Source organism: Coregonus clupeaformis, unplaced genomic scaffold (assembly GCF_020615455.1).
Source record: "Coregonus clupeaformis isolate EN_2021a unplaced genomic scaffold, ASM2061545v1 scaf1093, whole genome shotgun sequence".
Classification (NCBI taxonomy): domain Eukaryota; kingdom Metazoa; phylum Chordata; class Actinopteri; order Salmoniformes; family Salmonidae; genus Coregonus; species Coregonus clupeaformis.
Genome location: NW_025534547.1, coordinates 10,001 through 25,438, shown reverse-complemented (window position 1 = coordinate 25,438; position 15,438 = coordinate 10,001). Strand labels below are relative to the sequence as shown.

At 49.4% G+C, this 15,438-nt stretch overlaps 1 protein-coding gene across 1 annotated transcript in view; it reads right to left on the bottom strand.

Annotated features, from left to right (window-relative positions):
- Window positions 1-2,663: 2,663 nt before the first annotated feature.
- The window catches only part of LOC123486254 (potassium voltage-gated channel subfamily H member 8-like), a 14,501-nt gene continuing 1,726 nt past the window's right edge, over window positions 2,664-15,438 (bottom strand). Inside the window, exons 2-5 of the mRNA XM_045217526.1 lie at window positions 6,770-7,026; window positions 5,157-5,257; window positions 4,992-5,044; window positions 2,664-4,822 (exon numbers count right to left, since the gene is read on the bottom strand). Of these exons, the coding sequence (XP_045073461.1) occupies window positions 3,866-4,822; window positions 4,992-5,044; window positions 5,157-5,257; window positions 6,770-7,026 (1,368 nt within the window). The 3' untranslated portion in view covers window positions 2,664-3,865. The remainder of the gene's footprint in view (window positions 4,823-4,991; window positions 5,045-5,156; window positions 5,258-6,769; window positions 7,027-15,438) is intronic.

Sequence of the window (15,438 nt, the reverse complement as noted above, 5' to 3'; positions counted from 1 at the left end):
TTTCTTCCTGTGTGTCTGATCCTGGTTCCTAGTACAGTAGAGTGTGTTTCTATGGTGTGAACAGACTAACAATGGGAGCATCCTGTGGTCAATCAAATAATGGTAGTAGATGGACTGGACCCAGATTAATCTTAGCCCTGGACTAAAAATAACTTCCAATGGAGAATCTCCATTGAGCATAATTCGTACTCCAGGACTAGGCTTAACCTGTATCTGGGTTAACCGGCCCATAGAGGATCACTATAGGGAGTGTCAGAGTCATCCACTGACACTAGTCTGTTACCTTTCAGGATGCTCTAAGATGGATCCAAAACAAGATATAATGTCCTTTACTTTTAGCCATTTGGTTTGTTCCCCTCAGAATCTTCTAGACCTTTCCTCTCCCTGACATTTCAAACCTTACTGAAGCTCTGATAGAATGAATGTTACCATTGAAATATATGCAGATGAAGATGGACTTGGTCAGTGAGTACTGTCTTTTTTGTCCTCTGGCAAGGTGCAGGGAAGTGGAGGTACAGCACAGTTGATCAATGTGGGGCAGGTGAAAAACAAGTCATAAATGTAACACAACTGAACGCATGCATCAGTTGGAGGTCCACTGGTTACAAGGGCATTACCTTGGTCCATCCACCAGTTAAAATGGCCTGTGATACTACTGAACATAACATCACATACAATGGTTCGGGTACAAAGCATCACAGAAGCCTGGATCTTATAAAACAACACTTTGTTTATTCTTGTATCATGTGTTTCTGGTAAAGTTGGTAAGAGTTAATAAAATACATCTGAAGCCTGCCCAAACCTCTGGCAGCACAATAAGCCCACCCCCTCTTCCCTAGTTCTGAAGCAAGCACATTCCTCATGCAGTTAGCTGTGACATGCATTAACACCCTTACCCCTGACCTCCCATTGGATCCCACTCTCACACATCTCCACACATCCTCATCCTCACCCCGTTACAGAAAATAGAAACCATTATCTTAATCTGACTGTGTATATTACAAATAGGGTGCCCCCCAAAACAACTATAGTGCACCTGATACACAGAGCACCAGACCACACTAGTACAATTAATTATCTGACCACTTTAGCAATGTCTGAGCATTGTGTCTTTGTAAGATAAACCTGTGTCATCCAGAGGTTGACACTTACCCCTGGGATGCAGATGATGCTGCGGATATGGCAATAGTGTGTGTGTGTGCTTCAGTGGAGGCTGCTGAGGGGAGGACGGCTCATAGTAATGGCTGGAATGGAGTAAATGGAATGGTATCAAACACGTTTGATTCCATTTACGCCATTCCAGCCATTATTATGAGCCGTCCTCCCCTCAGCAGCCTCCACTGGTGTGCTTGTGTTGGTGCGTGTGGGCTTTGATATGAAGCTGTTAAACTGAAGCTGAGATGTCTCTGGTTGAACTAGCGATGGACGGCAACGGGCCAGAACACCCCAATCCAGAACACTAAAATCCATAATTTGAGTCAATTGGAGGTGTACCTGTGGATGTATTTCAAGGCCTACCTTCAAACTCAGTGCCTCTTTGCTTGACATCATGGGAAAATCAAAAGAAATCAGCCAAGACCTCAGAAAAAGAATTGTAGACCTCCACAAGTCTGGTTCATCCTTGGGAGCAATTTCCAAATGCCTGACGGTACCACGTTCATCTGTACAAACAATAGTACGCAAGTATAAACACCATGGGACCACGCAGCCGTCATCCCGCTCAGGAAGGAGACGCGTTCTGCCTCCTAGAGTTGAACATACTTTGGTGCGAAAAGTGCAAATCAATCCCAGAACAACAGCAAAAGACCTTGTGAAGATGCTGGAGGAAACAGGTACAAAAGTATCTATATAAAGGCGAAAGAAACGCACGCCTATTTAGGTGAGGTGCTGGCTGACGGCGTAAAACACTTCAAAAAGAAAAGGAAAGCCGCACACTCTAGGAGCTCAGATGCAATAATTTTATATCTTAATAACCAACGTTTCGACAGACAAACCAAACTCTGCATTCCACAGTAAGAACATCATACCAAAGGTCAAGCATGGTGGTGGTGGTGTGATGGTTTGGGGATGCTTTGCTGCCTCAGGACCTGGACGACTTGCCTTAATAGAAGGAACCATGAATTCTGCTCTGTATCAGAGAATTCTACAGGAGAATGTCAGACCATCCGTCTGTGAGCTGAAGCTGAAGCGCAGCTGGGTCATGCAGCAAGACAATGATCCAAAACACACAATCAAGTCTACATGAAAATTGCTAAAAAGCAACAAATTGGAAGTTTTGGAATGGCCTAGTCAAAGTCCAGACCTAATCCCAATTGAGATGTTGTGGCAGAACTTGAAACGAGCAGTTCATGCTTGAAAACCCACACGTCACTGAGTTAAAGCAGTTCTGCATGGAAGAGTGGGCCAAAATTCCTCCACAGCGACGTGAGAGACTGATCAACAACTACAGGAAGCATTTGGTTGGAGTCATTGCAGCTAAAGGTGGCACAACCAGTTATTGAGTGTAAGGGGGCAATTACTTTTTCACACAGGGGAATTGGGTGTTGCATAACTTTGTTTATGAAATAAATATGTAATTGTTGTGTTATTTGTTCACTTATGTTCCCTTTATCTAATATTAGGTTTTGGTTGAAGATCTGATAACATTCAGTATCACAAATATGCAAAAGTAGAGAAAATTAGAAAGGGGGCAAATAATTTTTCATAGCACTGTATATAAAATAAGTGACTTTTCTAAATAACAGTGCAGCGTTCATAATGGTCAATAGCTTGTAAATCACAACATAATCACCAGTTGTGGATGATATGTGAAAGAATGGATGTTTGCAATATGATATGTGTACGACTAGCAGTGTGTGTTCCAAGGAGAAGGCACGAATGGCTGGATGGCTAAAGCTTGAGTTGATGTGGGAACTCAGTCACTGTACAATCTGGCATTCTGGTTTACACTCATAGACTTACTGAATATTCCGCTCACCCACCAGTATGCATGGCTTCCTAAACCTAAACCTAGCCTGTCTTTGGCACACTGGCTCCCTCTCCCTATCAAGACCTACTGCGGTGTTGTCTTCATATTTTGGTGGGTTCCATGTGTTTTGTAAGCTCACTGATTGTCTTGTGTTGAATATGGTCACTTGTTGGAGGGAGTGAAACGACGGTGTGTAGGCTGGATTGACACGTTTAGGATGTCACATAATGTTAGACCACAGCGCAAGTGTGTGTGTAATTTGTGGAGATGTATGTAACAAATCACCAGCATATTACAAGTAGCAGAGAAACATGAGAAACTCTGAAGAAATATTAAGATGAAGATAAATGAAATTTCTCATTTGAAATCAGCCACGATTGATATCCAAGCAATAGATGTAAGTATAATGTTGAATCCAGACGACAGAGGTTGAATAAGAGATGACATTCCCAGTCCTATATACTGTATATGTGATGTCATGAAGGGGTGGTTGGTTGGACAAATTTGGCCAGGAGAGGAGTAGGGGGTAGGGATGCACATTTCACTTATGACATCATGAAGTCCATAGACAGAGGAGGATGTGTTGCTTTAACATGACCGGAACATGACCAGAGGACCTGGTCAGACTACTGTTAGATTTGGTGTCTTGCTACTGTCCTGGTGGGATATTTTTCAGTGATGCTATTGGTTTCCACCAGTTACAGATATTTTGATCCCCTGACTGTCTGTCTGTCTTTTCAACTGTCTGTCTGTCTTTTCAACTGTCTGTCTGTCTGTCTGTCTGTGTCTCACAGGTTCATTGTTGCTTTCTGGACGAGCAGGCTACATACTCTCCTCTCTTCTCCTCTTCATTCTGTCTCCTCTGCTGTTTCTTCTTGCATGTAATCTGCCTCTCTGTCACAGAGCTGGCCCTTCCTCGTCGATGTAGCTGATGTGTTCCATCATCTGGGAGCGTCTCTCCCCCCTCTCTCCTCCCCACTCCTGCATCTCCAGCTCCAGGTGTCCTCCCTCCAGTCTGGGGCCCCCCTGCTTCTCCCCCCTCAGAGAGTCCAGGGTGAACGGGCCCAGGGAGAGGGTTGAGGGGTAAGGACAGGACAGGGGAGGGATGAGGGGAGTGGAGGAGGAAGAGGGGCAGACCAACTTCAGCCTATGGTCTCCAGGCGAGGAGCTGATTGACGGGGGAGCGGAGCAATGGGAGGAAGGGGGGGGCGTGTTGTCCTGGGAGGGGTGCGGGGGGAGCAGGCACCTGCTGTGACTGCCAGATCGCAAGTGATGGGGGCCCTGGCAGGGAGAGCAGGAGGGGGAGGAGGAGAGAGACAAGGAGAGGGAGGGGGACGTGGTGCTGGAGGCTAGGGTACATCGGTCCTGGGCAGAGGGAAGGAAACCGTTGCTGGAGGTAGTGTGGTTGTTGGAGTGGTTGGAGAGGTGGGGTGACCCCTCTATGTCTCCTGTCCCAGGGGAAGGGGGGTTGGAGTTTGATAAGTCCTTGGAACTTCTCTCTGGGGAGATTGGAGACTGGGTCTGGTTCTGGGCTGGAGGCCTCTGTGGAGGGGGGGTTGGGAGGAGGCAACTTGGCAGGCCCACGCTCCCCGTGTCAGCACTGTCCATGTCCAATAGCGAGCAGGACTGCGTTCGTTGGAGGTGGGGCGATGGGGAGCAGGGTGGGGCTGGAGGTGGGACCACCAGAGGTGTGTTGGAGGACGGTTGGCTGGCACTGCTGGGGGGTGGAGTCAGGATGGGCGTCATGGCCGTCAGGATTGGCTGAGGTGCCACGAGGAGGAGGGGCCGGAGCAGGCGAGTAATTTCCTTTAGCTCCTGGCTGAGATGAGAGACTTGCTGGGAGAGAGCGCTCATCTGTGGACAAGACAGACAGATACGTGACTGACACTTGAGTGTTAGGGGTTTTACATGTTCTGTTACTGTATGTTATATTTTAAGATTCATGCCAAGTAATTTGTATGTTTTTATGTATCCTAGGCTCCCTGAAAACAGTGAGCATTGTGGATCAACTAGAACCTCTCACCTCGTCACTCAGCTTAGAAATACTCTGCTTGATCTCTGACTTCTCCTGGAGCCCTACACACACACACACACACACACACACACACACATAGAGGTAAGTTCCTTGTTAAAATACATGTTGGAGAGAGAGAGCAGCGACAGACTGGTGGGGAGAAGATTATATTACCTAGTCCTGGGGATGGTTGACCACTGTGTAGCAGACTGGAGCTAAACTCAAACTTCTGGGATGAGTTCACACTGCTCTCTGTCTCAATACCATCCACAAACCTAGAGAGAGAGAGAGAGAGAGAGGGGCAAGAAAGAAAGAGGGGAATAAAGATGAATAAACATTGTTAGAGAGGAGTGGAGGACGTTGAGTTCCATGTTCAGACTTCCTCATACCTTCTTCTCTCCTATTTCCATTCCTCCTCCTCTCCTCTCTACTCTAAATGAGTCGTTCCACCAATTCAGTGCCTTTTGAGTGTAACTTGTTAAAAAAACGTACGATTTCAACTTATTTTAACATTCTGTCATAAAGAGCACATTTTCAACTTCCTAAAAAACAACTTTTCCTTTTTTCTCGAGAGGTTAAACAAACCAAATATTATATTATAGTAAGTGCCTGTTAAGTGCAGGGTTGACCGTAACAGGGTTGACCGTGACAGGGTTGACTGTAACAGGGTTGACGATTAAATCTTAAATCAGCCATAAATCCCCTCGTTACAGAGGGAATGGAAGCTGGTTGTGTGGTACAGGGAGTATCAATTGAACGCAAGCTTCACCAAAAAATGTCATTGCTAAAACATTTCTAGCCTGTCTATCTATGGGTAACAGGGTTGACGTGTTATGCTCAATCCGCTCAGTGTTCCACCACAAAACACCAGATAATTGACAAAAAGAGTAGAACCTGCTCACCTGCTTGTACACTATGATTTGACTATTAGATGTTAAATGTTTCTTTTGAAAAAAAAAAATAGGAATAGTTTCACCATATTAAAACGAGAGTTCAGTTCACGTAACAGGGTAGACCTTAAAATGAGGGACAGACAAATGAATCATGTAGTGCCTAAAAGAAACACTTTTGCTGGTCCATGCTTGTGATGATAAGAAGATCCGCCGACACTGTACTCTGTTCACAAAGGTTTATTATAACAAAGAGTTTACAGCATCGAATTTTGACAAACACCTGCAGATGTCTGGAAAACAGCCCGAGCCAATCTGATTAGCTATTCCCCTATTCTATTGTTCAAGACATGCTTTTATATCGTACATGGCCAGAGCATGGCGTGATTCTAACATCCAATCCCTGGCCATTACATATCCTCTTTTCCAGGAATTTAGTAATGCTTTCCAGATGTTTCAGCAAAAAGAGCCACGTTCAGCTGTTACACAATTTTGTAAACGTCAGCACAATCCTAGACTCTTAAGATACTACAATCACTAATGACATTTCACAAATTACTTTCTGAAGTAAAAAAAACTAGGGCTTTACAATGATGGTGAAACTTGGAGAGATTTTTTGATTAAGTGGGTTGAAATCTTTCTAGAAGTGAAACACAGAGCGACGGAGGGACATGTCAAAATTCGCACTTTAGCAAGTCTTTATTCATATAAAAAATCTGATTGATTGAATTCTCCATGTGGTCTATATTAAAGGGCACTTCATTTAATATAAAAGGTTTTTTAAATTCAATATTGGTGCACAATTTATATTTTTGTGGAACGACCCATATGTTGCAAAACTGTGTGCGTGCATGCGTGATTTGAATGTGTGTGTGAGGGAGTGTGTGTTTCTCCTACCTTGGACTAAGCTCCGGCGGTGCATTGCTTAAGCTGACCACAGGTATCTGCAGGGTGGCGGGGCGAGTGTGTTCTGAGGGGGGGCGGAAGGGCCGAGGGTGCAGCAGGGGCGAACGCAGGGGCGAGTTGAGAACCCTTGTCAGACGTCGAGGGGAACGGGGGGCACGCGACACAGAGCTCTGCTCTTCATCACCCTCCTCATCCTCCTTAATGGAAGACAGCTTCTTCACCAGACTTCCATTACTCTCCCAGTCCACCTGTAGAGAGATAGATGGGGAGAGAGAGAGAGGGAATGGGAGGGGTAGAGAGGGAGGGAGGGGTAGAGAGGGAGGGAGGGAGAAATGATAAGAGTACATTTAATGAAAGCATCAGATAGGTGTAAACTATATACTATCTAATTCCTCCAGATTTTCTACCAGAGTTAGACTTTAGGAATAGGCTTTAGGGGGCCTCCCGAATGGCGCAGTGGTCTAAGTCACTGCATCGCAGTACTACAGACCCGGGTTCGATCCCAGGCTGTGTTGCAGCCGGCCGCGACCGGGAGACCCATGAGGCGGCGCACAATTGGCCCAGCGTCCGGGTTAGGGGAGGGTTTGGCCGGCCGGGATGTCCTTGTCCCATCGCGCTCTAGCAACTCCGGGCACATGCACGCTGACTCGTGTCGCCAGTTGTACAGTGTTTCCTCCAACACATTGGTGCGGCTGGCTTTCGTGTTTCGGAGGACACATGGCTCTCGACCTTCGCCTCTCTCTCGTACGGGAGTTGCAGCGATGGGAAAAGACTGTAACTACCAATTGGATATTGTAAAAAATTAATAAAGGAATAAAGGTTTTTCAGAACAGGCTAGAGACAAGGTTGAGTGGGGAATGATAATGATAATCCACAACGCATGAAGACCACAGTAGCCTAGAGTAGGTGCAGTAACACCAAGGTACCAGTGGGAGGGAGAATTGTACCATGCTTCTCTCTGTCTATGTTTATGATATATCCATTCCTCACACACACACATCCAGCCCATACCTCCAATCCCCCTCTCAGCCAGCCCCTCCCCTACACCTCTCACCCAGCCCTCCCCTACCCCTCTCAACCAGTGACTCCCCTACACCTCTCACCCAACCCTCCCCTAACCCTCTCACCCAGCCCTCCCCTCTCACTCAGCCCTCCCCTACCCCTCTCACCCAGCCCTCCCCTAACCCTCTCACCCAGCCCCCCCCACCCAGCCCTCCCCTACCCGTCTCACCCAGCCCTCCCCTACACCTCTCACCCAGCCCCCCCAGCCCTCCCCTACCCCTCTCACCCAGCCCCTCCCCTACACCTCTCACCCAGCCCCTCCCCTACACCTCTCATCCAGCCCTCCCCTACACCTCTCACCCAGCCCTCCCCTACCCCTCTCACCCAGCCCTCCCCTACCCCTCTCACCCAGCCCCTCCCCTACACCTCTCATCCAGCCCTCCCCTACCCCTCTCACCCAGCCCCTCCCCTACCCCTCTCACCCAGCCCCTCCCCTACACCTCTCACCCAGCCCTCCCCCCACCCAGCCCCTCCTCTACACCTCTCATCCAGCCCTCCCCTACACCTCTCACCCAGCCCTCCCCCTAACCCTCTCACCCAGCCCTTACTACCCCCCTCACCCAGCCCCCCCTCTCATCCAGCCCCTCCCCTACCCGTCTCACCCAGCCCTCCCCTAACCCTCTCACCCAGACCACCCCTAACCCTCTCACCCAGCCCCTCCCCTACACCTCTCACCCAGCCCCTCCCCTACACCTCTCACCTCTCACCCAGCCCCCTCCCTCCCCCCTCTCACCTAGCCCTCCCCCTCTCTCACCCAGCCCTCCCCTCCCCCCTCTCACCCAGCCCTCCCCTCCCCCCCTCTCACCCAGCCCTACCCTACCTCTCTCACCCAACCCTTACCCTACCGCTCTCACCCAACCCTCCCCTCCCCCTCTCACCCAGCCTCCCCTACCCCTCTCACCCAACCCCCCCCACCCCTACCCAACACCAAATTAATAATACAACAATGTCCTCAGAGACACACATGACTTCCAAAAGCCGAGCAGCCAAACAAAGCGGGAATTAGCGGGCTATGAGATTACATGAGAAGGCGTAGTGTTGAAAGGACAAGCTAAATCTACTAGTCTTAGACAACAGGGAACACCTGCTACAACACATTACTAAAGGGGGGAGGGGAGGGAGAGGGGGAGAGAGAGAGAGGCTGTGTTTAATTGTTCTGACCTTACAGATGCCAGGTGCCTGCGTGTGAAGGTATATCTCATCCACTATCTAAACAAAGAGCTTGGACCTGAATCCATATCACATGTCCATAGGCCTATTTAGTAAATGTGGTAATAAATGGGTGTGATATTTCACCATGTGGACAAGGCAAGCCAACGCCCCACTCTCTCTTCTCTGTTTTCTTCTCTTATTTCTGCTTTCACTTTGATCAAAGACTCTTATTATTTTATTAATTTAACCTTTATTTAACCAGGGGAAACCCATTGATCAAAATAATCAGTCTCAATACAACACTATACATTTACAATTTCACATGACAACAAATCAAATTCAAAAGCGACTGATAAAATTACACATAAATCAAAACATAAATCAAAACAAATGCAGTTCTCTTACCACATTCCTCATCAAAGTCCTGAACTCACTCTCTCTCTCTCAATTCAATTCAAGGGGCTTTATTCTCTCTCTCAATTCAATTCAAGGGGGTTTATTGGCATGGGAAACATATGTTTACATTGCCAGAGCAAGTGAAATTGATAAACAAATGTGAAATAAACAACAAAAATTATTACACTCACAAACGTTCCAAAAGAATAAAGACATTTCAAATGACATATTATGTCTATTAACTGTGTTGTAACAATGTGCAAATAGTTAAAGTACAAATGGGAAAATAAATAAACATAAATATGGGTTGTATTTACAATGGTGTTTGTTCTTCACTGGTTGCCCCTTTCTTGTGGCAACAAGTCAGACATCTTGCTGCTGTGATTGCACACTGTAGTATTTCACCCAATAGAAATGGGAGTTTATCAAAATTGGATTTGTTTTCGAATTCTTTGTGGGTCTGTGTAATCTGAAGGAAATATGTGTCTCTAATATGGTCATACATTTGGCAGGAGGTTAGGAAGTGCAGCTCAGTTTCCACCTCATTTTGTGGGCAGTGTGCACATAGCCTGTCTTCTCTTGAAAGCCAGGTCTGCCTACGGCAACCTTTCTCAATAGCAAGGCTATGCTCACTGAGTCTGTACATAGTCAAAGCTTTCCTTAATTTTGGGTCAGTCACAGGGGTCAGGTATTCTGCCTCTGTGTAATCTCTGTTTAGGGCCAAATAGCATTCTAGTTTGCTCTGTTTTCTTTTGTTAATTCTTTCCAATATGTCAAGTAATTATCTTTTTATTTTCTCATGATTTGGTTGGGTCTAATTGTGTTGCTGTCCTGGGACTCTGTGGGGTCTGTTTGTGTTTCTGAACAGAGTCCCAGGACCAGCTTGCTTAGGGGACTCTTCTCCAAGTTCATCTCTCTGTAGGTGATGGCTTTGTTATGGAAGGTTTGGGAATCGCTTCCTTTTAGGTGGTTGTAGAATTTAACGTCTCTTTTCTGGATTTTGCGGGTATTGGCCTAATTCTGCTCTGCATGCATTATTTGGTGTTTTACATTGTACACAGAGGATATTTTTTTGCAGAATTCTGCATGCAGTCTCGATTTGGTGTTTCTCCCATTTTGTGAATTTTTGGTTGGTGAGCGGACTCCATACCTCACAACCATAAAGGGCAATGGGTTCTATAACTGATTCAAGTATTTTTAGCCAGATCCTAATTGGTATGTAGAATGTTATGTTCCTTCTGATCTCTCTCTCTCTCTCTCTCTCTCTCTCTCTCTCTCTCTCTCTCTCTCTCTCTCTCTCTCTCTCTCTCTCTCTGATCAGCACTCCTTTTTCCCTCCTGTCCTCCCCCACTCCCCTCATATCAGTCTGCCTCCTCCCTTCACAGTAGCATCTATTTTTAGTTCCCACTTTCTAATCTTAGCTCAGAGCCCCAGAGGAAAGCAGGGGCTACTTCACTGTGTGGGGGTGAGTGTATACATGTGCCTATGTGGGTTTGTGTTGTGTGTGTCTGTGTTTCTTCATATTCACATTCTGTGTGTAATCTATGCATGCCATATGCATACGTCCATGGCCACAAGCATGCTGAAGTGCAAGTGTGTTAAGTCAGAATGCTTAAGAATGAGTCTTCATCTGCAGCCTTACTAGACTGAGCATGTGAACACACTTTTGCGTATTCAGCAGTGTGTGTATGTGTGTGTGTTGGTGTGTCTACACGTGTACTACAGTGTGAACAGGGCCGACTGGTGTCCTCAGTACATTGTGTTAGTGTCCCCTCCAGCTCTTGTGTCGTCGTGAGACTCAGTACATTGTGTTAGTGTCCCCTCCAGCTCTTGTGTCATGAGACCCTGTACATTGTGTTAGTGTTCCCTCCAGCTCATGTGTCATTAGACCCTGTACATTGTGTTAGTGTTCCCTCCAGCTCATGTGTCATTAGACCCAGTACATTGTGTTAGTGTTCCCTCCAGCTCATGTGTCATGAGACCCTGTACATTGTGTTAGTGTTCCCTCCAGCTCATGTGTCATTAGACCCAGTACATTGTGTTAGTGTTCCCTCCAGCTCTTGTGTCATGAGACCCTGTACATTGTGTTAGTGTTCCCTCCAGCTCATGTGTCATTAGACCCAATACATTGTGTTAGTGTTCCCTCCAGCTAATGTGTCATTAGACCCAGTACATTGTGTTAGTGTTCCCTCCAGCTCATGTGTCATGAGACCCAGTACATTGTGTTAATGTTCCCTCCAGCTCCTTTGTCATGAGACTGTCAGTCAGCAGTAAGTGAATCAGCAGAGACAGTGGGGAGGGAATACATTCATTGCTGTTTTCAAAAAGTGCCCTCTTCCCAAACCCTCCTCCCTCCAGCATTACCCCCTAATCTAAACATCGTATTCTGGTAGACTATCAGTGTTCAGACTGTGAGGTGGTGTTTCTGCAGTAATTGTTTGTTGAGAATAAGAAGAGCAACACTGAAGGCTGTTGTTGCACACACACACACACAAACACAAACACACACAGGCACATGTACACACACACGTTACAGGAGGGGGTCGCAGTTCCGGAGCGAACCACTAGGTGTCATCCTCCGCCAACCTTAGGCACCTCCTCACTCACAGTCGGGACTAATCACCATCCTATTGGTGTCACCTGTGTCTATCGGTTCACCTGTGTATTTATGCCCTCACTTCCCTGTGTTCCCTTGCTCAGTTTTCTCTGCTAGTTTCCAGCAGTACTGCTCAGTGTCTGATCGGAGATCTATGCAGAGGTACTTGAGAAGTGTTCTCCCTGTTTCGTTATTTGTTTCAGTCTTAGGTAGTATTTCGTATTTTGGCTGTCAGAAGGTTTTTGGAGACTTATTTGCGCCGCCTTTCTTTTATCGTGATAAGTCCGTTATTTTGTATTTTGGCTTCGGGACCACCAGTATAGATCCTTGTTTCACCATCTCTGCCTACTGTATATCCTGCATCACACCTGGGTCACACCTCACCCCAACCCTTACAGAAAACTGAGCCAATATGGACCCAGAGGAGGCAGCACAGGAGGCAGCACAGTATCCAACGCGACCGCAGCCTGCAGCAGATCACCGAGAATCTCAGGCAGCTGACGATCGCAGTGCAGAGCCGGGTAGACACCCGAACAGCCCCGGCAGCCGGCGGAGCGGAAGCCGCGGCAGCGGCGTCTCCAGTCTTGCCTGCGATATCGCGGGAACCCCGCCTACCACCTCCGGAGAGGTATGACGGACGTGCAGAGGGCTGCAGGGAATTCCTCACCCAGTGTTCCCTGCTATTCAGCCTACAACCCTCCTCCTTCCTGACGGTGGCCTACATCATCACTTTGTTGACGGTTCGGGCCCTTTCCTGGGCTACCACGGAGTGGGAGAGCAAAACTCCGGCGTGCACCGACTCCTACCAATTCACCCGGGAGCTACGCAAGGTGTTCGACACCTCTCGGGTGGTGTCGGGGCACAAGGCCGGGAGGTGGCTCACGGCCTGTTGGCAGGGTGACCGTTCGGTAGCGGACTACTCCGTGGAGTTCCGGACCAGAGCTCGAGAGGCAGGATGGGAGGAGGCCGCCCTATCGGAGGGGATGAAGGACGAACTCTCCTTCAGGGAGCTGCCTGAGCGACTGGACGGCCTCGTTGAACTCTCGGTGCTGGTAGACAATCGGCGTTGTGAGAGCGTGCATGAGAGTGGGATGACGCAAGGCGCGCCTCCACATCCCCGTATCAACCCGCAGGCTTTCCGATTCACGAGGAGGCTATGCAGCTGGGGCAGTGCGCTTGTCCAGGATGGAGAGGCAGAGGCATCTGCGCCAGTGACGTTGCCTGTACTGCGGCCAGGCAGGTCACCACTGCGACTCATGCCCGGAGAAGCCGGGAAACGGGAGGGCTCGCTAATATCGGGAGGGGTGCTAGCGAGCCGGATCCGAAACCCCAACTCCAGAGACTCCCAGACTTTTCTCCCCGTCAGGGTTCAGTGGGCCCGCGCTGTGCATCGGGCGCATGCACTGATGGATTTTGGGGCCACAGGAAACCTAATGGACGCGGGATGGGCCAAGGGTGGAGCGTTCCGTTACTCTTCTTCTCTGAGCCGGTTCCGGTCATGGGCCTGGACGGCCGGCCGTTGGGTTCGGGCTTCATCACCCGGCGCACTGTCCCTGTGCGTGTCCGGGTGGCGGGGGCTATGGCAGGATATCCAGATTTTCATTGTGGACTCTACGGAGTGTCCCCTCGTCCTTGGGCACCCCTGTCTGGTCGCCCACAAACCCCGGATAGACTGGTCCACGGGGCGGCTCATCCTGGAGGTAGGCTCTGCCCCGTCCTGTTCTGGTCTCCACTGACCACTCATCAGCCCAAACCACCGTCCCAGACCACCTGCCAGTCCTCACCTCTTCCCCAAGTCCCGCACTCCGAACTGCCTACTGACCTAGCGACGGTTGCCACCGGGAGGACGGCGGCTACAGACTCCATCACCGGCTCAGACCTGGCAGGCGTTCCCCGGGAGTACTGGGATCTGGGGGAGGTGTTTAGTAAGAGGCGTGCCAAGGGCCTACCTCCTCACAGGCCTTACAACTGCGCTATCGATCTCCTGCCGGGCACCATGCCCACACGAGGGCGACTGTTTTCCTTGTCCCGGCCGGAGACGCTGGCCATGAGGGAGTATATCGACGAGGCACACGTCGAGGGTCACATCCGTCCCTCTACCTCACCCGCGGCACGGGCTTCTTCTTCGTGGGGAAAAAGGATGGTGGGCAGCGGCCGTGCATTGATTACCGGGCGCTCAACGACATCACGGTTAAGAACCGCTACCCACTCCCCCTGATGACGACGGCATTCGAGTCGTTGCAGGGAGCCCGGGTCTTCACCAAGCTGGACTTACGTAATGCCTACAACCTGGTGAGGATTCGGGAGGGGGACGAGTGGAAGATGGCTTTTAACACACCCAGTGGGCATTACAAGTATCATGTCATGCCGTTCGGTCTAGCCAAAGCGCCTGCGGTGTTCCAGGCGTTGGTCAATGACGTGCTCCGGGACCTCCTCGACTACAGCGTCTTCGTGTATTTGGATGACATCCTAGTATTTTCGAAGGAGATGAGTGAATACCAGCAGCACGTTTTGTAGGTCCTCCAACGCCTTCTCCGTCACCAGCTCTATGTCAAGGCGGAGAAGTGTGTTCCACACAGAGACAGTCTCCTTCCTGGGGTTCATCGTCACCCAGGGGGACCTACGGATGGACCCAGCCAAGGTTAGCGCGGTACTGGATTGGCCCCAGCCCTCATTCCTCAAGCAACTACAACGGTTTTTATGGTTTGCAAATTTTTATAGACGTTTTATTCGCAATTTTAGCTCCTTAGCCGCTCCCCTGACAGCCCTCACCCATAAGAGTGTACGCTCCTTTGCCTGGACCCCGGAAGCGGGGAACGCATTTGATGCGCTTAAGCGGCGCTTTACATCGGCCCCGGTCCTAGGCCATCCTGATCCGTCCCTGCCGTTCATTGTGGAGGTGGATGCTTCAGACGTTGCGGTGGGAGCAATCCTGTCCCAGCAGTTCCTTATGGACGGTAAGACTCACCCCTGCGCGTTTTTCTCCCGTCGGCTGTCCCCCCACTACATGGGGAACCGTGAGCTGCTAGTGGTCAAGCTCGCCCTGGGGGAGTGGAAGCATTAGCTAGAGGGGGCCGACCATCCATTTGTTGTATGGACTGACCACAAGAACTTAGCCTACATTCAGTGGGCCAAGAGGCTCGGCCAGATGGGCTTTGTTCTTCACCAGGTTCCGGTTCACCATCTCATGCCGTTCGGGGTCAAAGAACACCAATCCTGACGCGCTCTCCCGGCAGTTCGACCCCATGGACCTGGTGGAGAGGGACGACCCCATTGTCCCCAACACCCTGATTGCTGCCCCAGTTTCGTGGGGAATTGATAGGCTGGTCAGAGCAGCGCTACGGCGGGAGCCCGATTAGGGCGGAGGTCCATCGGGGAGGATATATGTACCCAAGGCTGCGCGCTCGCAACTGCTTCAGTGGGCGCACGCGTCCGACCTCACCAGCCATCCGGG